The sequence below is a fragment of the Sebastes umbrosus genome, chromosome 17 (genome assembly GCF_015220745.1).
Source record: "Sebastes umbrosus isolate fSebUmb1 chromosome 17, fSebUmb1.pri, whole genome shotgun sequence".
NCBI lineage: Eukaryota > Metazoa > Chordata > Actinopteri > Perciformes > Sebastidae > Sebastes > Sebastes umbrosus.
Genome location: NC_051285.1, coordinates 202260 through 225716, shown reverse-complemented (window position 1 = coordinate 225716; position 23457 = coordinate 202260). Strand labels below are relative to the sequence as shown.

The 23457-nt window shown below is 38.2% G+C and overlaps 2 protein-coding genes across 2 annotated transcripts; one reads left to right on the top strand and one right to left on the bottom strand.

Moving 5' to 3' along the window:
* On the bottom strand, positions 1–22997 carry LOC119475966 (GTPase IMAP family member 8-like). The gene is made up of 5 exons (XM_037749119.1): positions 22968–22997; positions 6762–6835; positions 2407–3010; positions 607–1669; positions 1–4 (listed from the first exon to the last, which is right to left on the bottom strand). Exons 3-5 carry the CDS (start codon positions 2987–2989, stop codon positions 1–3), a joined length of 1650 nt encoding a protein of 549 aa, XP_037605047.1. The 5' UTR covers positions 2990–3010; positions 6762–6835; positions 22968–22997.
* On the top strand, positions 18380–19675 carry LOC119475643 (GTPase IMAP family member 8-like). Its single transcript, XM_037748522.1, has 2 exons — positions 18380–18863; positions 19039–19675. Exons 1-2 carry the CDS (start codon positions 18518–18520, stop codon positions 19521–19523), a joined length of 831 nt encoding a protein of 276 aa, XP_037604450.1. The 5' UTR covers positions 18380–18517; the 3' UTR covers positions 19524–19675.
* Positions 22998–23457: the final 460 nt, after the last annotated feature.

The following is a 23457-nucleotide window of genomic DNA, read 5'->3' as shown; positions in this document are numbered from 1 at the left end:
TCATCTGGAAAACACAAAGTATTGTTATTAAAACAGAAAGATTAATTAACTCACTCAAATTACTGAAATCAAATCAAATATAAAACTATTAAAGTCTGTCACTGAATAACAGAGGAGTGACGGACAATACGTCTTTAACTAATTACTATTACTTAATCCAGTAAACTACTCCTTAAATAGTTTTTATGCTAAATGGTAAATGGACTTGCAGTTATATAGTGCTTGTATACAGGTTTACTAACTTATCATTTCCTTTAGTATATCTCAATCAAAAGATTAAATACAAGTATAAGCCAAGCATACTTATTCTGCTCCTTTTCCTTCTCCTTCTCCTGCTCCTGGTACTACCAAGATCCTACTGCCCATTCTATTGCCCCTACTACTGCTCCTCCTACTGCTCCTACTACTGCTCCTCCTACTGCTCCTACTGCTGCTCCTCCTACTGCTCCTCCTACTGCTGCTACTACTCCTCCTCCTACTGCTGCTACTGCTATCCCTATCCCTACCAATGCTCCTACACATAGGCCTATAACGGCTCCAAACACTGCATATCGTACAATTCTTTCCCATACTTTTTCTTTTACTTTGTCACCACTGCTGTCTGACCGGTTCCTTTCTTTTACTTTGTCACCGCCGCCGCCTGACCGGTTCCTTTCTTTTACTTTGTCACCGCCGCCGCCTGACCGGTTCCTTTCTTTTACTTTGTCACCGCCGCCGCCTGACCGGTTCCTTTCTTTTACTTTGTCACCACTGCTGTCTGACCGGTTCCTTTCTTTTACTTTGTCACCACTGCTGTCTGACCGGTTCCTTTCTTTTACTTTGTCACCACTGCTGTCTGACCGGTTCCTTTCTTTTACTTTGTCACCACTGCTGTCTGACCGGTTCCTTTCTTTTACTTTGTCACCACTGCTGTCTGACCGGTTCCTTTCTTTTACTTTGTCACCACTGCTGTCTGACCGGTTCCTTTCTTTTACTTTGTCACCACTGCTGTCTGACCGGTTCCTTTCTTTTACTTTGTCATCACCGCCGCCTGACCGGTTCATTTCTTCTTTAAAGAACGTCTGGGCCATCCTGAACATCTCATCTGTGTAGTGTTCTCCACCATTCTCTGTGACCATCTCATCTATTTGATTCAGGAGGTTTCTAACCTGCTCTCTGCTTCTTTTGGCTCCGTTGTGAAACACACAGTATCTACCACCACACATGGAGACCAGTTCTGACACGAGTGTGTTGGACTTTATCTCATCCTCAATGCTCTGGCCTTTTAGCTGATCTCCATGAGTGAACAGCACCATGGAGTACCTATCAGCTTCACCATCAAACAGTTTAAGAAGTAGCTCAAACAGTGTGACGTCTGCTTTGGTGATTCTGCCTATTCTGACAACGATGACGAGGGCATGTGGTCCTGGACTGGCCTCAACTATCGACTTCATGATCTCCAGGCACAGTTGTTCAGGAGTCAGAACTTCATCAGTGAATCCTGGAGTGTCGACCACTGTGACCTTACGACCTTCCACCACGGCTGATTTAGAGACCGTCTCAGTACTGACTGAATCAAAACCACCGGCTGATCTGAACTGATCTGATCCCAGGATGGTGTTTCCTGATGCACTTTTTCCAGCTCCAGGTCGACCGAACAGCACGACCCTCCTGTCTCTGGAAACATCAGCTGGAAGATAGAAAACAAATGAATCAGATGAGTTTACCTTCTCATAACTACAGTCTGAAAACTGATTGAAACATCAGTCAGTAAAACATCTCCTAAACTGGAATAACCGCCTCGCGGTTGTACGCCTCCGCCAACCAGCCAAGTGTCACTTTACATCCATGTCTGTCCAAAATGTCATCACTTCTTCCTGTTACACATTTGTGTTAAATTATCATAATTAGCAGATTCATTCTTGAGTTATGGCCAAAACGTGTTTTTGAGGTCACAGTGACCTTTGACCTTTGACCACCAAATTCTACTCAGTTCATCCTTGAGTCCAGGTGGACGTTTGTGTCAATTTTGAAGAGATTCTCTGCAGGTGTTCCTGAGATATCACGTTCACAAGAATGGACAACCCAAAAACATAATGCATCCAGCCACGGCTGTCGCCGGCAAACTCTGGTTAGTGACCACGAAGACACAAGGCTGATAACATGGTTGATCTGGTGATCACCTGTCAATGGTCAAACATGTTGTGCACCAGTTTGCTCTTCACATGTGAACTCTGTGTTGTCACTGTTTGTCAACCGTTGATTAAAAGTGACTTCAGTGATAGGAGCTGTAACAACCAACACCACCAGCCTCCAGCTGTGAGGGTTCACTCCTAACTCTGATAAAGATCAGTAGCCTACATGACGTCATCCAAAACCATGACATTACTTAAAATGAATACATGTAAGAATTAGATCACACGGTACCTGGTGGATCAGGTTGTTGCTGGGTTTCGAGATGGCCTGACTTCAGCAGCAACTCTCTGACTTGTTCTTCATCGTCATCCTCATTGTTGAAGAGGTGATACGCCCCCGCAAACATTTTAACAACATCTGGAAGTGTATCTTCATCTTTAATGATAAAATCCTCCAATGACTTGTCTTTTAGAGCATCACCTCCGGTGAAGAGCAGGTAAGTCTCTTTCAACCCCCGGGACCCGAGGACTCTCATAGCCGCCTTCACAGCCTTCTGTTCCTCCTTTGTGAACCGTCCAACTCTGAGCACCACCAGAAACAGACAACGTCTGGACGACTGCAGGAGCTCCTGACACCAGCTTTTGATCTTCTCCTCCGTGTCTTTGCTGTCTAATATTCCCGGAGTGTCGACCACTGAGATCTGTTTCCCGAAGACATTTCCTTTTTGTTCAGAGATTTCTTCTGTAACTGATTTCAAGGCAGGCTTTGACTTAAACGCTGGTCGTCCCAGGATGGTGTTTCCTGAAGCACTTTTACCAACTCCTGCTTTTCCAAGCAGGACGATGGTGAGATCTGGATGAAGATCTGGGTTCATGACTGATGATCAGAAAACCTGCTGGAGAAAAGGATCAGATTCAGTAAGTTACAAAGTCTTTATCTGTATTCATGGAAATCCCCTCAACTGGTTTTCACCTCGCTGATAGGAAGACACACAGAGGAAGGATTCATTGTTGGTACTCTCTGAACTTCAGCATGCTTCTACCCAGTTAGATGCTTATTACTATGAACTACAGTATGATTCACTCTAGGTTAGTAATTATATTGTATAAATAATGCTGAAAGAGTGAATTATTGGATCAGTATCATCTACTGCTGTCTGGTTTAATTCAAAGACCAAAAAAAAAAAAGATCAATCCAAACAAACACCGTCAGGAATTAAAGAAAATCTGCATCACTCATGTTGAGCCATTGAACTACGTTCTCCAGTTCCCCTTGAGTCCATAACTCCGCCTATAGACCCAACGTTTACAGTAACCACTGGTTACTGTAACCCATGACATCAGCAGGGTCCTTCAGTTTTCACAACTAGGTGTGAAAATGTACCCATGATTAAAAGAGACTGACCTGCTAACAGCAGACAGTCAGGACAGGAAGAGGACGTAAGAACCTGCCTGATATAATCCTGCTTAGCTCAGTTTGCACTGCTAACCCACAGTAAACCAGTTTAAAGCCAGAGACTACAACAAAGTCGGCCAGCTAACTTTAAAAGCAACAGGAACAAAGCAAGTTAACGCCGAGCTGCTAACTCTGCAGAAATGAAGGACCAGAGCGACCAGTTTTACACCTCTGGGCTTCCCCTGGTAACCGTGGTGACCCTGTGTTTAAAGTCACATTGCTATGAATTGTGGGTAATTCCCTCAGTCAAAGTCTGCAGACATTCGGACCTAGAGGAAGTGTTCATAAAGGACTCACAGAGAGCCCTCCATAGTGCCCTCCAGGCTCGTCAGTAAGCTCAAGGATCTGGGCCTGAACACAACACTGTGTGACTGGATCCTGGACTTCCTGACGGAAGTCCAGCTAAAACACTGTAAAATGCTGCACCAAACTGAGGCTAAAACACAAGAGAATACATTGGACCAAACCAACACTGAAGATTCTCACAAGCATTATTAACTGAGTGCACATGATTTTTCCAGCAGGGGCGCTGATGGCGCTGCAGCCGGTTTTGGGACGGAGTCGGCCAGTAGCCGGGCGTAGAGGGAGCTATTATTATATCACTCATAATAAAACTAGGTGGTTAGAATGGGCAACCATACCTCCACTTCACTGACTCTAAGCACAGGAGCACCACAGGGCTGTGTTCTCAGCCCCCTCCTGTACTCCCTCTACACCCACCACTGTGTGGCAACAAGAGCTTCAAACACCATCATGAAGTTTGCGGACGACACAGCAGTTGTGGGGTTGATCTCCCATGGCAACGAGACGGCTTACAGGGAGGAGGTGACCACATTGGAACAGCGGTGTCAGAACAACCACCTCTCCCTGAACATCTCAAAGACCAAGGAGGTCATCGTGGATTACAGGAGTCACCGTCAACGGCACAGCAGTGGAGAGGGTGGACACCTTTAAATACCTGGGTGTCAACATCTATAAGGACTTAACATGGGCCACCCACACCACCGCTGTAGTCAGGAAAGCCCAGCAGAGACTGGACGCTCTGAGGCGACTCAAGACTTTTAGACCCAGCGGTGCCTCAGGAAGTCCCTGAGGGTCATTAAGGACAACACCCCCCCACTACAGCCTGTTCTCCCTCCTTCCCTCTGGTAGAACATACAGGACCCCCCCCAGGAGGACTCACACCAGCAGACTGAGGAACAGGTTTTCCCCCAGGTCATCAGACTCCTGAATAGATAATTCATACGTCACTCTCTCACAAAAAGTGCAATAAACATGCAACACTTCAATCAATACAATATGCGCAATATAAAAAATAAATAAATAGATGCCTGTGCAATATTTGTATAGTATCCAACTCTGCTTCCATATTAATCTCACTGCCTCTTATACTGTATATCTATCTATATATATGTTCTATTATGCCCTTGTACAAAGTATTTCCTTTTATTTATTGTAATATAACTTTTTCTGTTTAATGGAGCTTCCCAGCAAAAAGTATTTCACACGATTGTACTTGTATAACCAGCGTGACAAAAACAATAAACTAATCATAGTAGAGTAAAACACCCTAAAATAAGATTAAGAGTTAAAAATAAAACAAATTAAATCTGCGAGCAGTGATGAACGGGCCTTCGCACCTTTCCCCACGTTGGGGGTACTGGCGGGACGCCGATTGAAGCGGCCAGGCACAATGAACCCGAAACTCTGATGAGTGCAATGACGCCTGTCACAAGACTCTATTACAAACGGTTCATGAGTTATTAAAGGGGGCGAGGCTAATGTTTTGGGGCGGGGCTATGAGTCTATATCGACGTGAAAATTACCTCAGGCCTGGACCACCGTCATGCTTGAGAAATATGATATATATATATATAAATATATATATATCTATATGTATATGTATATATACATATATACATATAGATATATATATATACACATATATATATACATATAGATGATATATATATATCTATATGTATATATATATCATATATAATGTATATATGCATATGGTATAAGTATGCTGAAGTTACAAAAACGTACAAAAACTTTCTGTTTCATGGCGAATCACGCCAAATGGCCGCCATGCCACGGCAACGCCGTTCAACGAAAACTCACAGTCCTCACTATAATGCATCATCAAGGTCTTAAGGCTTTTCTGACCACATTTGAGGTGGATCTGGTCAACCTGCTCGGAGTACATTAAAATAGAAAACATGTCATTTCCTGTTGTCAGTAGGGGGCGCTATGAGCGTGACTCAATATGGACATGTAAATGTCCTCAGGACTGGACCCTTATCATACATGAGACATTTGGGGCAGATTGGAATATGTTCAGTTGAGTTTCAACAACTTCCTGTTTCATGGCAAATGGCCCAAAATGGCGGCCATGCCACGGTCAGGTCGTTCAGTGAAAACTCACCATTTTGATAACTTTTCATCCTGAAGGTCTTAAGATGGTTTTGACCAAATTTCAAGTCGATCTGATTAAATCTGTAGGAGGAGTTCATTAAAGTAAACGGCCTATAAAATGCTAAAAATGGACGGAAATTGCACTTTTATGGCTGACTTCCTGTTGAGTTTTGGGCATACCTCCAAGAGGCTTTTTTGTGCGTCTCCACATGTTACATCAGTCTGCCAAATTTCATACATGCAGGTGAAACCAGAACGAGGGGGTACATTTTTCCAACTGTCTAGGGGGCGCTAGCGAGTCATTTTGCATCACACAAGCCCGAGACCCTTAAAATATATTTATTTTAATTTTGAGCATGGCAAAGGCCTCAAAAAGGCGATTCATTTGGGAGGAGAAAAATAACAAGAAGAATCCTTACAGGTTCAATAGGGCATTCACTGGCCCGACGTTGTCGGTGCTCCGGCCCTAACTAGAAGTGGAAGAATAAAACATCCTAAACTAACCTCAACGTGGATTCTTATGAACTTCTAGTGAATCTGAATTATCTTTAAAACTTCTGATAAAGTCGAACACAATCAGCTGGTTCCTCCATCAGAACACCAAATCACAGTCAAAAGTTAAAGGAACAGACACACCCCAGTATTTTCTTACTAGGAGATGAAGAAAAAGTAGTAAAACATACTGATGTGTATATATACACTGTAAACATGCTGTATTCACACCTGCTCAGATGTGAAAAGATCATCTACTGAACTAAAAACAACAAACTCACCAGAAAACAACAGGAGCTGAGTGGACGATGACTCTTCTCTTCTCTCTCTGAGCAGAAATGCGCAGCACGATGACCTTTCAAAATAAAAGCACAACATCTAACACTGAGTACTAGTCAAATAAAAGCACTCCTGCTCCTCTATAAAATAATAAAACCTTTACTCAGAGTACACAGAGCTCTTATTCTCTACATCATACAACTGATTATCAGTTAGACATAAAAACTACCTGCTAGAAATAAGAGAAGAGACAAAACTCTGACAATTTAACAAAAATGACTGACAGGAAATCAGTCTGAAGTCCCACTGGAACCAGTCTGAAGTCCCACTGGAACCAGTCTGAAGTCCCACTGGAACCAGTCTGAAGTCCCACTGGAACCAGTCTGAAGTCCCACTGGAACCAGTCTGAAGTCCCACTGGAACCAGTCTGAAGTCCCACTGGAACCAGCCTGAAGTCCCACTGGAACCAGCCTGAAGTCCCACTAGAACCAGTCTGAAGTCCCACTGGAACCAGTCTGAAGTCCCACTGGAACCAGTCTGAAGTCCCACTGGAACCAGCCTGAAGTCCCACTGGAACCAGTCTGAAGTCCCACTGGAACCAGTCTGAAGTCCCACTGGAACCAGCCTGAAGTCCCATTGGAACCAGTCTGAAATCCCACTGGAACCAGTCTGAAGTTCCACTGGAACCAGCCTGAAGTCCCACTGGAACCAGTCTGAAGTCCCACTGGAACCAGTCTGAAGTCCCACTGGAACCAGCCTGAAGTCCCACTGGAACCAGTCTGAAGTCCCACTGGAACCAGCCTGAAGTCCCACTGGAACCAGCCTGAAGTCCCACTAGAACCAGTCTGAAGTCCCACTGGAACCAGCCTGAAGTCCCACTGGAACCAGCCTGAAGTCCCACTGGAACCAGTCTGAAGTCCCACTGGAACCAGTCTGAAGTCCTACTAGAACCAGTCTGAAGTCCCACTGGAACCAGTCTGAAGTTCCACTGGAACCAGTCCCACTGGAACCAGCCTGAAGTCCCACTGGAACCAGTCTGAAGTCCCACTGTAACCAGTCTGAAGTCCCACTAGAACCAGTCTGAAGTCCTACTAGAACCAGTCTGAAGTCCCACTGGAACCAGTCTGAAGTTCCACTGGAACCAGTCCCACTGGAACCAGTCCCACTGGAACCAGTCTGAAGTGGAACCAGTCTGAAGTGGAACCAGTCTGGTGGAGCATTAAATCAGTGATTGTGATGGTAGATGCTAATAATGCTAACTATAACCACCCATAATGATGTCATCATTAACTGACTAACTAATGTTTTGAACCCGGCTGTAATATTTACAACAGGAGTCTCTGATTTAACTCTTTCCTTTTGTTCCGTTCTCACACAGTTTATCTACGACCTAAAAATCACAAGTTGTGTTGAAGAAATTAGTGGCATTCAAACGAATATGCGTTAACGAGTCATCTTTGATGACCCTAGTTTGTATGTATGTATATGTACATAGATACACATATACAGTACATGTATATGTATACATACACATATGTATGTATGTGTATATATATATACATACACATATATATCTATATGAATATACATACCTACATATATATTTAAATACGTACTGTATGTGTAAATATATATATATACATACATATATATATATATATATATATATATATATATATATATACACAGTATATATAGTATACTATATATATATATGTGTGTGTGTATAAATAAAATGTACGACGCTGTGCCCTAACTAGAGGTAATGGTGAGTGTTTTACTTTGAAAAGGAAGAATAAGTGAACAGTGCACATCAGCGTTTCAGCCACATTAAACCTGTTAACTGTACGAACTCAAACTGTTGATTCTACGTTCTGGAGGCAGTTTTCTTCAGACTCCTGTTGAAATACTTGTTGAAATACTTGTGTTTCCCTTTTTGTGACCGACTTGTCCTCTATGACTTTTATTTTGAAGAGTAGGACCAGAATCAACCCGATTGTCTTTTTTTTTTGTCTGCATGAACTAAGACGTCCATTTTGTTTGTTTGAACTGTTAACTAAGTTTAAGATGGTGTATCTTAGCTCTGCTTTCACTTTCCCTTAAAACAAAGTTAAGACAAAGTTAAGACAAGATTAAGGTTATCACTCTATGTGATATAAAAGACAACTATAACATTTAATATATTAACATATAACCTCTATGTGATATAAAACACAACTATAACAGTAAATATATTAACATATAACCTATGTGATATAAAAGACAACTATAACAGTTAATATATTAACATATAGCCTCTATGTGATATAAAAGACAACTATAACAGTTAATATATTAACATATAGCCTCTATGTGATATAAAAGACAACTATAACAGTTAATATATTAACATATAACCTCTATGTGATATAAAACACAACTATAACAGTAAATATATTAACATATAACCTCTATGTGATATAAAAGACAACTATAACAGTTAATATATTAACATATAACCTCTATGTGATATAAAAAACAACTATAACAGTACATATATTAACATATAACCTCTATGTGATATAAAAGACAACTATAACAGTAAATATATTAACATATAACCGCTATGTGATATAAAAGACAACTATAACAGTAAATATATTAACATATAACCTCTATGTGATATAAAACACAACTATAACAGTAAATATATTAACATATAGCCTCTATGTGATATAAAAGACAACTATAACAGTAAATATATTAACATATAGCCTCTATGTGATATAAAAGACAACTATAACAGTTAATATATTAACATTTGGCCTCTATGCGATATAAAAGACAACTATAACAGTAAATATATTAACATATAACCTCTATGCGATATAAAAGACAACTATAACAGTTAATATATTAACATATAGCCTCTATGCGATATAAAAGACAACTATAACAGTACATATATTAACATATAGCCTCTATGTGATATAAAAGACAACTATAACAGTTAATATATTAACATATAACCTCTATGTGATATAAAAGACAACTATAACAGTTAATATATTAACATATAACCTCTATGTGATATAAAAGACAACTATAACAGTTAATATATTAACATATAACCTCTATGTGATATAAAAGACAACTATAACAGTAAATATATTAACATATAACCTCTATGTGATATAAAAGACAACTATAACAGTTAATATATTAACATATAACCTCTATGTGATATAAAAGACAACTATAACAGTACATATATTAACATATAGCCTCTATGTGATATAAAAGACAACTATAACAGTACATATATTAACATATAACCTCTATGTGATATAAAACAACTATAACAGTTAATATATTAACATATAACCTCTATGTGATATAAAAGACAACTATAACAGTAAATATATTAACATATAGCCTCTATGTGATATAAAAGACAACTATAACAGTATATATATTAACATATAGCCTCTATGTGACATAAAAGACAACTATAACAGTTAATATATTAACATATAGTCTCTATGTGATATAAAAGACAACTATAACAGTTAATATATTAACATATAGTCTCTATGTGATATAAAAGACAACTATAACAGTTAATATATTAACATATAGTCTCTATGTGATATAAAAGACAACTATAACAGTTAATATATTAACATATAGTCTCTATGTGATATAAAAGACAACTATAACAGTTAATATATTAACATATAGTCTCTATGTGATATAAAAGACAACTATAACAGTAAATATATTAACATATAGCCTCTATGTGATATAAAAGACAACTATAACAGTATATATATTAACATATAGCCTCTATGTGATATAAAAGACAACTATAACAGTTAATATATTAACATATAACCTCTATGTGATATAAAAGACAACTATAACAGTAAATATATTAACATATAGCCTCTATGTGATATAAAAGACAACTATAACAGTATATATATTAACATATAGCCTCTATGTGATATAAAAGACAACTATAACAGTTAATATATTAACATATAACCTCTATGTGATATAAAAGACAACTATAACAGTATATATATTAACATATAGCCTCTATGTGATATAAAAGACAACTATAACAGTTAATATATTAACATATAGCCTCTATGTGATATAAAAGACAACTATAACAGTAAATATATTAACATATAACCTCTATGTGATATAAAAGACAACTATAACAGTATATATATTAACATATAGCCTCTATGTGATATAAAAGACAACTATAACAGTATATATATTAACATATAGCCTCTATGTGATATAAAACACAACTACAGTAATGAATAATGATGAAAGGGATGATGAAGTAGACCAGATGGAGAAAGAAAGCTCATATCTGTATTTGATGTATGACAGACTTCATTATTTGCTTTATTGCTTTATTATGGCATCATATCACCCCAGTCCTGAAAGACCTTCACTGGCTCCCCGTCTCCCACCGGATCTCCTACAAAATCCTGACCCTCACCTACAAAGCCCTCCACCAACTTGCACCCCCCTATCTCTCTGAACTCCTCTCCCCCTACCAACCTCAACGGTCCCTCAGATCCACCTCGGCTGGTCTACTCTCCACCCCCAAGTCCAACCTCTGCAGCTTTGGGGACAGAGCATTCTCCAGGGCAGCTCCCAAGCTCTGGAACTCACTCCCCAATCTCATCAGAGACTCTGATTCCATCACCACATTCCAGTCCCGCCTCAAAACACATCTCTTCTCATCTGCTTCACGTGAGTTAATCTTGGTATATAAACATTATGTATCTGTATATATACATATTTGTATATATAGAGAGAGGTCTGCTTATCATCTTATTAAATTAAACCTGGAAACAACAGAACTCAGTTTTTATGGTTATTTTTCTCTAACAGATTAAAACCTGTTTCATGTTTTCATACTAAAGCAGGAAATCAAACTAAGAAAAATAAAAGTTTTATTTCTGTTCAGATCTTTTCTGCTGGTCTGTCTGCACCGTGTGCATGCGCTGAAAGTGGCCGCTGCACGCACCTCGCGGGAGCGCGCAGAGAGATCAAGGGGAATATTATCACATAATATAAACATATAATATATCATATAATAATAAATATTATTATCAGATAATATAAACATATAATATATCATATAATAATAAATATTATTATCAGATAATATAACCATATAATATATAATATAACATCTATTATTATCAGATAAAACATATAATAAAATAATACCTATTATCAGATAATATAAACATATAATATATAATATATTAATATTTATTACTATTATCAGATAATATAGATATAATATATAATATAATAAATTATATTATCAGATAAACATATAATAATATCTATTATTATCAAGTAATATAAACATATAATATATAATATAATAACATCTATTATCAGATAATATAAACATAATAATATCTATTATTATAAGATAATATAAACATAATATACAATATAATAATATCTATTATTATTATTATCAGATAATATAGACATAATATATAATAAAATAATATCTATTATTATTATTATCAGATAATATAGACATAATATATAATAAAATCTATTATAATCAGATAAAACATAATATAATAATATCTATTATTATCATCAAGTAATATAAACATATAATATATAATATAATATCTATTATTATCAGATAATATATAATATAATAATAAATATTATTATCAGATAATATAAACATATAATATAAGTATGGGATAATGTACAGCGAAACGGTCATTTTTGTGGAGAAATCAATATTTTTGACACAAAAACGGTCCTCCAGAGTCTGACATCAGAGCTGCACCCATAGCAACGGTCTGTTATACATAGCAACGGTCTGTTATACATAGCAACGATCTGTTGTACATAGAAATGGTCTGTTATACGTAGCAACGGTCTGTTATACATAGCAACGGTCTGTTATACATAGCAACGATCTGTTGTACATAGAAATGGTCTGTTATACGTAGCAACGGTCTGTTATACATAGCAACGGTCTGTTATACATAGAAATGGTCTGTTATACATAGCAACGGTCTGTTATACATAGCAACGGTCTGTTATACATAGAAACGGTCTGTTATACATAGCAACGGTCTGTTATACGTAGAAACGGTCTGTTGTACGTAGCAACGGTCTGCTGTACGTAGCAACGGTCTGCTGTACGTAGCAACGGTCTGCTATACGTAGCAACGGTTTTGGAACTATAACCCCAAGGCTTCTAGTCCCAGATGTTATAAGGGTCCTAGTTCCAGATGTCCTATGGGTTCTAGTCCCAGATGTCCAAAGGGCTCTAGTCCCAGATGTCCTTATGGGTTATAGTCCCAGATGTCAAATGGGTTCTAGTCCCAGATGTTCTAAGGTGTAGGGACCTCACGAGACAAAGAGCGGCCTAGAGCAGAGCTTAGGAGTAAGCCTAAGATACCGGCCTACATGGGTGATTTAAAGCCTGATAACAGAACAAAGACTAAACCGCCAGCTCATGAGATCTCGCGTCTTCACGCGAGATCTCAGTTGAATCCAAACGGGAGCAGCCCTATTGGATGAGGCTAATAGGAAACGTGGGGTCTTTCCGGTGAAACGCCCACTTTCCTCACAGGAGATAAAAGCACGCTCACCTGAATCTCAGCCCTTTCCACTGCGACTCACGTTGCTACAGGAGGTACCCAACGCTGCTACAGGAGGTACCCAACGCTGCGGCGTTCACCTTAAGACTCGAGCCACATTTCCTGACCTCGCTGGACGAGTTTAAGAAATTGTTGTGTCCATCAGACTTTGATCCCCATCCCTGCAGAAGGAAGACTACAGCCCGGCTTCACCAAGGAAGCCGAGGACAACCGTCTTCATCAGAGGAAACGAGCGCACCGCCTTTTCCTTCATTTCTGGCTGCTTTCCCCTCTGCTGCCACGCGGAGGTCCAGCCCGCCGTTCATCAGACGTCCAGACCACCATACCTATAGAAGGAAGACCCGGATCCGCGTCCTTCACCAAGGAAGAGACGATTGCCCCGCCGTCTTCACATCAGCTGCTTCCATCCGCTGCCACACGGAGAGCCAGCCCTGCCGTTCATCAGCTGACGAGCATCATAACGGCCCGTTATTGTCCGAGCCAGCGCGACGCCGCCGGACCAATTAACGACGATATACTCCACTATCGCTCCGAAGAAGCGATTCAAGTAAGAGGCTTGTGTCTGGGCAGAGACTAGTGAGATTGTATATTCCAATAAGTTAATAACTATTGTTGATTTATACTGAACGTACGGACCGCCGAGTCCGTCTGTTGTTTTTGTTTATTTAACTTGCTTTGCTCTGCTTTGCTTGTTTATGTTGCTTTGTTTACTGTTGCTGACTGTCTGATTACTGTGTGCTCCTTGTGTTAGCTCCTGCCAAACGTGAAGATAGCTGTAGTTTATTATTAAAAGACCAGTGCACGGCTGACTAACGTGAGCATCTGAGTAATAATAACCCAGCTAGTACATCTCCCGCGCGGCAGTTAGGATTCCTGCTGCTGTTTACTGTTTACTGTTTTACTGTTTACTGTTTACTGTTTTACTGTTTACTGTTTTACTGTTTTACTGTTTACTGTTTTACTGTTTACTGTTTACTGTTTTACTGTTTACTGTTTTACTGTTTTACTGTTTACTGTTTACTGTTTACTGTTTTACTGTTTTACTGTTTACTGTTTTACTGTTTACTGTTTACTGTTTTACTGTTTACTGTTTTACTGTTTTACTGTTTACTGTTTACTGTTTACTGTTTACTGTTTTACTGTTTACTGTTTTACTGTTTACTGTTTTACTGTTTACTGTTTTACTGTTTACTGTTTTACTGTTTACTGTTTACTGTTTACTGTTTTACTGTTTACTGTTTTACTGTTTACTGTTTTACTGTTTACTGTTTACTGTTTACTGTTTTACTGTTTACTGTTTTACTGTTTTACTGTTTACTGTTTACTGTTTTACTGTTTTACTGTTTACTGTTTACTGTTTTACTGTTTTACTGTTTACTGTTTTACTGTTTACTGTTTACTGTTTTACTGTTTTACTGTTTTACTGTTTACTGTTTACTGTTTTACTGTTTACTGTTTACTGTTTACTGTTTTACTGTTTACTGTTTACTGTTTACTGTTTTACTGTTTTACTGTTTACTGTTTACTGTTTTACTGTTTACTGTTTACTGTTTACTGTTTACTGTTTACTGTTTACTGTTTTACTGTTTACTGTTTTACTGTTTACTGTTTACTGTTTTACTTTTTACTGTTTACTGTTTACTGTTTTACTGTTTTACTGTTTACTGTTTTACTGTTTACCTGTTTATACTGTTTTACTGTTTTACTGTTTACTGTTTTACTGTTTACTGTTTACTGTTTACTGTTTACTGTTTACTGTTTACTGTTTTACTGTTTACTGTTTACTGTTTACTGTTTACTGTTTACTGTTTACTGTTTACTGTTTTACTGTTTACTGTTTTACTGTTTACTGTTTACTGTGATACTGTTTTACTGTTTACTGTTTTACTGTTTTACTGTTTACTGTTTACTGTTTACTGTTTTACTGTTTACTGTTTACTGTTTACTGTTTACTGTTTACTGTTTTACTGTTTTACTGTTTACTGTTTACTGTTTACTGTTTACTGTTTTACTGTTTACTGTTTACTGTTTACTGTTTACTGTTTACTGTTTACTGTTTACTGTTTTACTGTTTACTGTTTACTGTTTACTGTTTTACTGTTTACTGTTTTACTGTTTACTGTTTACTGTTTACTGTTTACTGTTTACTGTTTTACTGTTTACTGTTTACTGTTTTACTGTTTACTGTTTACTGTTTACTGTTTACTGTTTTACTGTTTACTGTTTACTGTTTACTGTTTACTGTTTACTGTTTACTGTTTACTGTTTACTGTTTTACTGTTTACTGTTTTACTGTTTTACTGTTTACTGTTTACTGTTTACTGTTTACTGTTTACTGTTTACTGTTTACTGTTTTACTGTTTACTGTTTTACTGTTTACTGTTTACTGTGATACTGTTTTACTGTTTACTGTTTTACTGTTTACTGTTTACTGTGATACTGTTTTACTGTTTACTGTTTTACTGTTTACTGTTTACTGTTTACTGTTTTACTGTTTACTGTTTTACTGTTTACTGTTTACTGTGATACTGTTTTACTGTTTACTGTTTTACTGTTTACTGTTTACTGTTTACTGTTTACTGTTTACTGTTTTACTGTTTACTGTTTACTGTTTACTGTTTTACTGTTTACTGTTTTACTGTTTACTGTTTTACTGTTTACTGTTTTACTGTTTACTGTTTACTGTTTACTGTTTTACTGTTTACTGTTTTACTGTTTTACTGTTTACTGTGATACTGTTTTACTGTTTACTGTTTTACTGTTTTACTGTTTACTGTTTACTGTTTTACTGTTTACTGTTTACTGTTTACTGTTTTACTGTTTACTGTTTACTGTTTTATGTTTACTGTTTACTGTTTTACTGTTTACTGTTTTACTGTTTACTGTTTACTGTTTACTGTTTACTGTTTTACTGTTTACTGTTTACTGTTTTACTGTTTACTGTTTACTGTGATACTGTTTTACTGTTTACTGTTTACTGTTTACTGTTTTACTGTTTACTGTTTTACTGTTTTACTGTTTACTGTTTACTGTTTTACTGTTTACTGTTTACTGTGATACTGTTTTACTGTTTACTGTTTTACTGTTTACTGTTTACTGTGATACTGTTTTACTGTTTACTGTTTTACTGTTTACTGTTTACTGTGATACTGTTTTACTGTTTACTGTTTTACTGTTTACTGTTTACTGTTTACTGTTTTACTGTTTACTGTTTTACTGTTTACTGTTTACTGTTTACTGTGATACTGTTTTAGTGTTTACTGTTTTACTGTTTTACTGTTTACTGTTTACTGTTTTACTGTTTACTGTTTACTGTTTACTGTGATACTGTTTTACTGTTTTACTGTTTACTGTTTACTGTTTACTGTTTACTGTTTACTGTTTTACTGTTTACTGTTTACTGTTTTACTGTTTACTGTTTTACTGTTTACTGTTTACTGTTTTACTGTTTACTGTTTTACTGTTTACTGTGATACTGTTTTACTGTTTACTGTTTACTGTTTTACTGTTTACTGTTTTACTGTTTACTGTTTACTGTTTACTGTGATACTGTTTTACTGTTTACTGTTTTACTGTTTACTGTTTACTGTTTACTGTTTACTGTTTACTGTTTTGACTGTTTACTGTTTTACTGTTTACTGTTTACTGTTTACTGTTTTACTGTTTTACTGTTTACTGTTTACTGTTTTACTGTTTTACTGTTTACTGTTTACTGTTTTACTGTTTACTGTTTTACTGTTTACTGTTTTACTGTTTTGACTGTGATACTGTTTTGAGGCGCTCCCCGCCTTTCTTTTCTTCCACTTCTACCACACACAAACAAACACTTTGCCGACACGCGGGATCACATCCCGTTCGTGCGCAGTCGGTAATTTCCGTGGCGCTTCCGCCACCAGAGCACCTCCTCCCTCACGTGACGTAGCCACTTACGTGGTGACGTCCACTGAGGGCGTCCTTTGCTCCTCCCACACCACACACACACACATAGACACTCTTCCTTCACACCTAAACACATACACATTTGCATTCACACACACATCTCTCTCTCTCTTACACACACATCTCTCTCTCTCTCTCTCACACTTTGTGTTTTGTTTAATTCTAGTTTAGTGCTTAGAGCTGCATTGTAGGACATCCATTTGTTTATTAAAAGTGTTGTTAATTAGTAATTACTGCTGTGATAAATATTGATTTAGATTAATGTTGTTAGAGTGTTTATTATTGATTAAGATTACTGTATGTAAATAAATGGTCTTATTTTAAATAGCAGTTGTCTGTGTTTATTGTGCATTCATATTGTAATAACAGCTGGTTATGAGAGTTAGTGCTCGGATTCACCCTTCGCTATTCACCTCCTAAGTGTAAAGTAGTGTTAAAATACTGGCCTTTGGAGGGAATATTTCCCTTTTGAGACTGGATTAACGTTTTGGTTATTGGTCCCTGATTCCAGGGTGGTGCCCCGTTCATTATTAATGTTGATTAATAATTCTTATTGATAATAATAATTCTATGAATATTATTTATTAAATTAGCTAATAACCAAACCTGTTCCATTTGTAAATCCTTTACATAAGGGTTATAGTCCCAGATGTTGTAAGGGTTATAGTCCCAGATGTCCTAAGGGTTCTAGTTCCAGATGTCCTAAGGGTTCTAGTCCCAGATGTCCTAAGGGTTCTAGTCCCAGATGTCCTAAGGGTTCTAGTCCCAGATGTCCTAAGGGTTCTAGTCTCAGATGTCCTAAGGGTTCTGGTCCCAGATGTCCTAAGGGTTCTAGTCTCAGATGTCCGAAGGGTTCTAGTCCCAGATGTCCTAAGGGTTCTAGGAGGTTCATGGTGTTTTTTTCATTCACCACTCACTGTGTCCTTTCTGTTGTCTTCAGCAGGTTTATTGTCACCCAGTCATGGATCCGAGTCTCGTCATCGTCCTTCTGGGAAACACTGGAGTTGGTAAAAGTGCTTCAGGAAACACCATCCTGGGACGACCAGCGTTCGAGTCAAGACAAGGCTTCAGATCGGTGACGACACAAATCTCCGAGGCAACTGAAACTGTTTGGGAAACAGATCTCCGTGATCGACACTCCAGGAATATTAGGATCTGAGATGGAGATTCAGACCTGGTGTCGGGACCTCCTGCAGTCCTCCAGACCTTGTCTTTTCCTGGTGGTGTTCAGTGTTGGACGGTTCACCAAAGAGCAAGCGAAGGTCCTGATGGCAGCCAACAGAGTCCTCGGGCCTCAGGAGTTCAAAAAGTGTCACCTGCTCTTCACAGGTGGCGATGCTTTAAAGGACAGGTCTTTGGGGGACTTTCTCTTTGAAGAAAACGTTACAACATTTTCAGGGAAGTATCATCTGTTCAACAATAAAGAAGGAGGACGGGAGCAGGAGCAAGTCAGAGAGCTACTGATCAAGTCAGGCCACCTCAGAATCCAGCAACCTGATTCACCAGGTATCACCTTATATCATTTTCACATATTCTGTGTTTATCCAGAGCCAAAGCTGTGACTAACTCAGGTGATATATCATACCCTGTGTAGTCTTCTATGAGCGCTTGTCGAGTAACGTTATGGCAATTAACTGCATTTGGGCAACTAGCAACATCTCTGTGTTTTCTTTCTTCAAAGACAGGAGGATGGTTCTGCTCGGCCTGCCGGGAGGAGGAAGGAGCTCATCAGGAAACACCATCCTGGGATCAGAGCAGTTCAGATCAGCCTGTGGTTTTAATTCAGTCAGTACTGAGACGGTCTCTAAATCAGCCGTGGTGGTGGGTCGTAAGGTCACAGTGGTCGACACTCCAGGATTCACTGATGAAGGTCTGACTCCTAAACGGCTGCACAAGGAGATCATGAGGTTTATAGTGAAGGCCAGTCCAGGACCACATGCCCTCGTCATCGTGGTCGAAATATGCAGCATCACCACAACAGACGTCAAACTGTTTGAGCTAATTCTTAAACTGTTTGGCGGTGGAGCTTGTAGGTACTCCATGGTGCTTTTCATTCATGGAGACCAGCTAGGAGGTCAGTCCATTGCTGGTCTGATCCAGTCCAACAGTGACGTGTCAAAACTGGTCTCCATGTGTGGTGGTAGATACCGTGTTTCACAACAATAAGAGAGGAAACAGGGTGCAGGTTAGAAACCTCCTGGATCAAATAGATGAGATGGTCACAGCTAACGGTGGACAACACTTCACCGATGTGATGTTCCGGAAGGCTCGGCCAGGCGGCGGCGTTGGCGCAGTTTACAGAGGTTGTGAGAGAATTTGCCGTTTTTTAAACATTCATAAGTACAAAATCATCTGTTTCACACTGTGTCTGACTGCAGTGGCACTGATAAGAGGGATGATTGAATAAAACTAGAAGTGCACTCAGAGAGCGCAGAGCTCCACCAAGGCAGGTTTCATGTACGTCCCTAACACTAAATAACTTCACCAGATTTATGTTATCTATGTGTTTATTAATCACATTTTGTTTTACAAAGTTAGTAAAACAATGTTTAAGTCCAGCCGGATGTCGTCTTACACATAACAGAATGATTCCAGTCTCTAACACACAGTGAGGCATACAGATGATTAATCAATCACTGGTATCAGATCAGTACTCGGTATCAGCTGATACCCAAAGCCCAGGTGTCGGTGTCGAGACTGAAAACGTTGTATCGGTGCATCCCTAACCTTTACACAGAATAATAAAACAAGTTTTAACATTTCAGTCAACTGAACTGTGTCATAGTCTACGTTCGTCTACGATACGTCACTTATCCTCTAATTTTGCCGATCCTCAATAGCGTTGGCTCGTCTGAAGTTCCTCCAGCTACAGCAGGTTTACAAATCCCCCCAAGAAAAGAGAGAAGAGTCTCAGAGGAAAAAGGAGAGTTTAACAGAGCGTGGACAGATTAGTTTGCTTTCTGCGGCGAGAAATTAGCAAACGACAAAAAAGTAATTGAAAGACATTTTCCGAACAAACACACTGGAAGCTTCTAATCAAATCTCCTCCAGACGATTCTTCAGTGTCCTGCCTCTCGTCTGTACTCAGCTCCTCTCTGAATTAGACCCAACAGGTGTGTTACCTTCATTATAAAGGCTCAAATACCTTTGTGACCTTGGTCTGGTCAGATAACATTACTGCCAAGCAGCTGAAATATAGAGTGATATTGTGCTTTTAGCTGACGTGTGTCTCCTCACTGTGTTGAGTGATGCTCCTTCATGTCTATGTAGAGCGAGCACAAGCGCCAGCAACAGGACGCTGACTTTAGTTGACTTAACGGACACAGGTGAAGCTGTTAACAAGACATTATGATTCTAACTAACAGGCCCTTTAAGATAGTAAAGGTTTCTGATTCCTGCTTTAGACGATATTACGCACACTATGACTCGGTGACTTACTGTCCATATATTCATATGATCATATTTTTGTTTGTATTGTATTTACAAGTTATTGATTTGAGCTTCTCCTGAAAATTAATGAGCGTCACTAATTCATTCAGTTTTTAAACGTTTTTTTGTTAATGTTTATAAACGGTAATCTGATGCATCTATTAATCACTTTAACATGAATGTTTTTATCTGATCAGTCTTAATGATATAATCTGAATATAAACAATGTCAGGTGTTCATTATTGGATGTTTAAATGTGATCAAATCTGACACATAGAAGACCATGTGTTGAAGTTTCTGATGAATAATACAATAACATGATTTCTGTTGGAGGATTCTGATATATTGATCATCTGTCGATCAGTTCGTTTGATTCGTACAAATAAACTGAAAACTTTATATCTTAGTTTTGCTTTTTTATTAAAGTGTTTGATTTAAAGCTAATAACTTTAAGGTTTATTTATTATTATAATAAATAAACTTTAACAGCTCAAAATGTTTTACATTATTAATACGTACCAGAAAAAACAACAACAACATATATATGTGTGTATATATACATATATATATATACATATATATGTGTGTGTGTGTGTGTGTATACATATATATATACACACACACACACACATATATATATCGTTGTATATATCGTTTGTTATGTATATATATATATGTGTGTGTGTGTGTATATATATGTATACACACATGTATATACATACACAAAGCTGCGGTCAGAAACAGTTTCCAGCAGCCTTCAGAGAATTAACAGGAAGTCACAGAAAGTGACTTCCTGTTAGATCTGATCTGTAGGCCACTTGTGGTTTTCAGACCACGTTGGGATTTACTTTTATTTGTTTGTAAATCTATGTGTAAATGTGCGTGTGTCTGGCGTTGGATTCCATCCGTTTATTAAATTACATAATGACCACAAGTTTTGAGTGTTATATATAGATAACCTTCATTATTATAATAATTGAAAAATGTCCAGTAAAAAGTCAGAAAAAATATCGAAAAAGTCCCCAAAGTGTAAAAATCAAATGACTGAAAGAAAGTCTAAAAAATGTCTCAAACTGTCCAAAAAAAGTCTGTAAAAAAAGAACGAAAAATGTCAGAAAAAAATAAAATGAAAATATCCAAGGAAATGTAAAAAAAATTTAAATGTAAAAATAAAGTGAAACTAAATGGTCGTCTCTGTCCACTAATATTAAACATGAATCACAATTAGTGTATGAAAATAATATGCAATATCAGCATATCGTTTGATATGAACGGCCGAATGATGCGTTGTTTTAAATGCTGTGGCCGCAAGGCATTGTGGGATGTTATTCTCTCCTTTCCTTTGGTAAAGGATGCTCCAGTGTATCCTCTGCTAAAGGAGATAATAAAGGAAGCATTGAAGCTCCTTTCCTTTGGTAAAGGATGCTCCAGTGTGTCCTAAAGGAGATAATAAAGGAAGCATTGAAGCTCCTTTCCTTTGGTAAAGGATGCTCCAGTGTGTCCTAAAGGAGATAGTAAAGGAAGCATTGAAGCTCCTTTCCTTTGGTAAAGGATGCTCCAGTGTGTCCTAAAGGAGATAATAAAGGAAGCATTGAAGCTCCTTTCCTTTGGTAAAGGATGCTCCAGTGTGTCCTAAAGGAGATAATAAAGGAAGCATTGAAGCTCCTTTCCTTTGGTAAAGGATGCTCCAGTGTGTCCTAAAGGAGATAGTAAAGGAAGCATTGAAGCTCCTTTCCTTTGGTAAAGGATGCTCCAGTGTGTCCTAAAGGAGATAATAAAGGAAGCATTGAAGCTCCTTTCCTTTGGTAAAGGATGCTCCAGTGTGTCCTCTGCTAAAGGAGATAGTAAAGGAAACATTGAAGCTCCTTTCCTTTGCATTTAGAGGATTCAAACAGCTCTCATCACGGCTGCTACTGAGATACTGAGAGGGTCATTTCACTCCGTTAGGAACCGTCCTGAGAGAAAAGGACTATTAGAACGCAGCCCAGAACCCAAACAGACTCCTTCAACCAGAACACACAACGGACCACTAGAATATCACTCCACCTGAAGAACAACTAAACTCCCCAGATATACATTTAAACAATAGCAGTCATCATCATCATCATCATCATCTCTCTAGTGCCAGCCAGAGAAGAGATATATGAAACCAAACAGATATTAATATTCAGAGAGACTCACATGGAGGGAAGCAGCTGCAGACTCCTGACTGAACTAATCAGTCTCACCTGAGAGCTCACCTGGACTCACCTCCTCTAATCAGGACTCAGTGTTAGAGGTGATAGTCTCTCTCAGCCCTATGGGGGGCGATATATACTTATTATTATTATTAGAGATCAGTTAACAACACAGATCAATAACAGATATTGATCCAGAAACCCTCACAGGTACTGCATTTAGCATAAAACAATATGCTCCAATCATAACATGTCAAACTGCAGCCCAACAGGCAACAACAGCTGTCAGTGTGTCAGTGTGCTGACTTGACTATGACTTGCCCCAAACTGCATGTGATGATCATAAAGTGGGCATGTCTGTAAAGGGGAGACTCGTGGGTACCCATAGAACCCATTTACATTCACTGATCTGGAGGTCAGAGGTCAAGGGACCCCTTTGAACATGGACATGACAGTGTGGAGCGTTATTTAACCTCTTCATGACCAGCTAGTCT

Bases quoted from the DNA above. Each gene is read 5' to 3' on its own strand.
- LOC119475966 (XM_037749119.1), bottom strand. From the start codon at position 2,989: ATGAACCCAGATCTTCATCCAGATCTCACCATCGTCCTGCTTGGAAAA. The intron at 1,670-2,406 runs GTACCGTGTGAT...TCTATCTTCCAG, and splicing joins GCAACAACCTGATCCACCAG to CTGATGTTTCCAGAGACAGG.
- LOC119475643 (XM_037748522.1), top strand. From the start codon at position 18,518: ATGGAGATTCAGACCTGGTGTCGGGACCTCCTGCAGTCCTCCAGACCT. The intron at 18,864-19,038 runs GTATCACCTTAT...CTTTCTTCAAAG, and splicing joins CCAGCAACCTGATTCACCAG to ACAGGAGGATGGTTCTGCTC.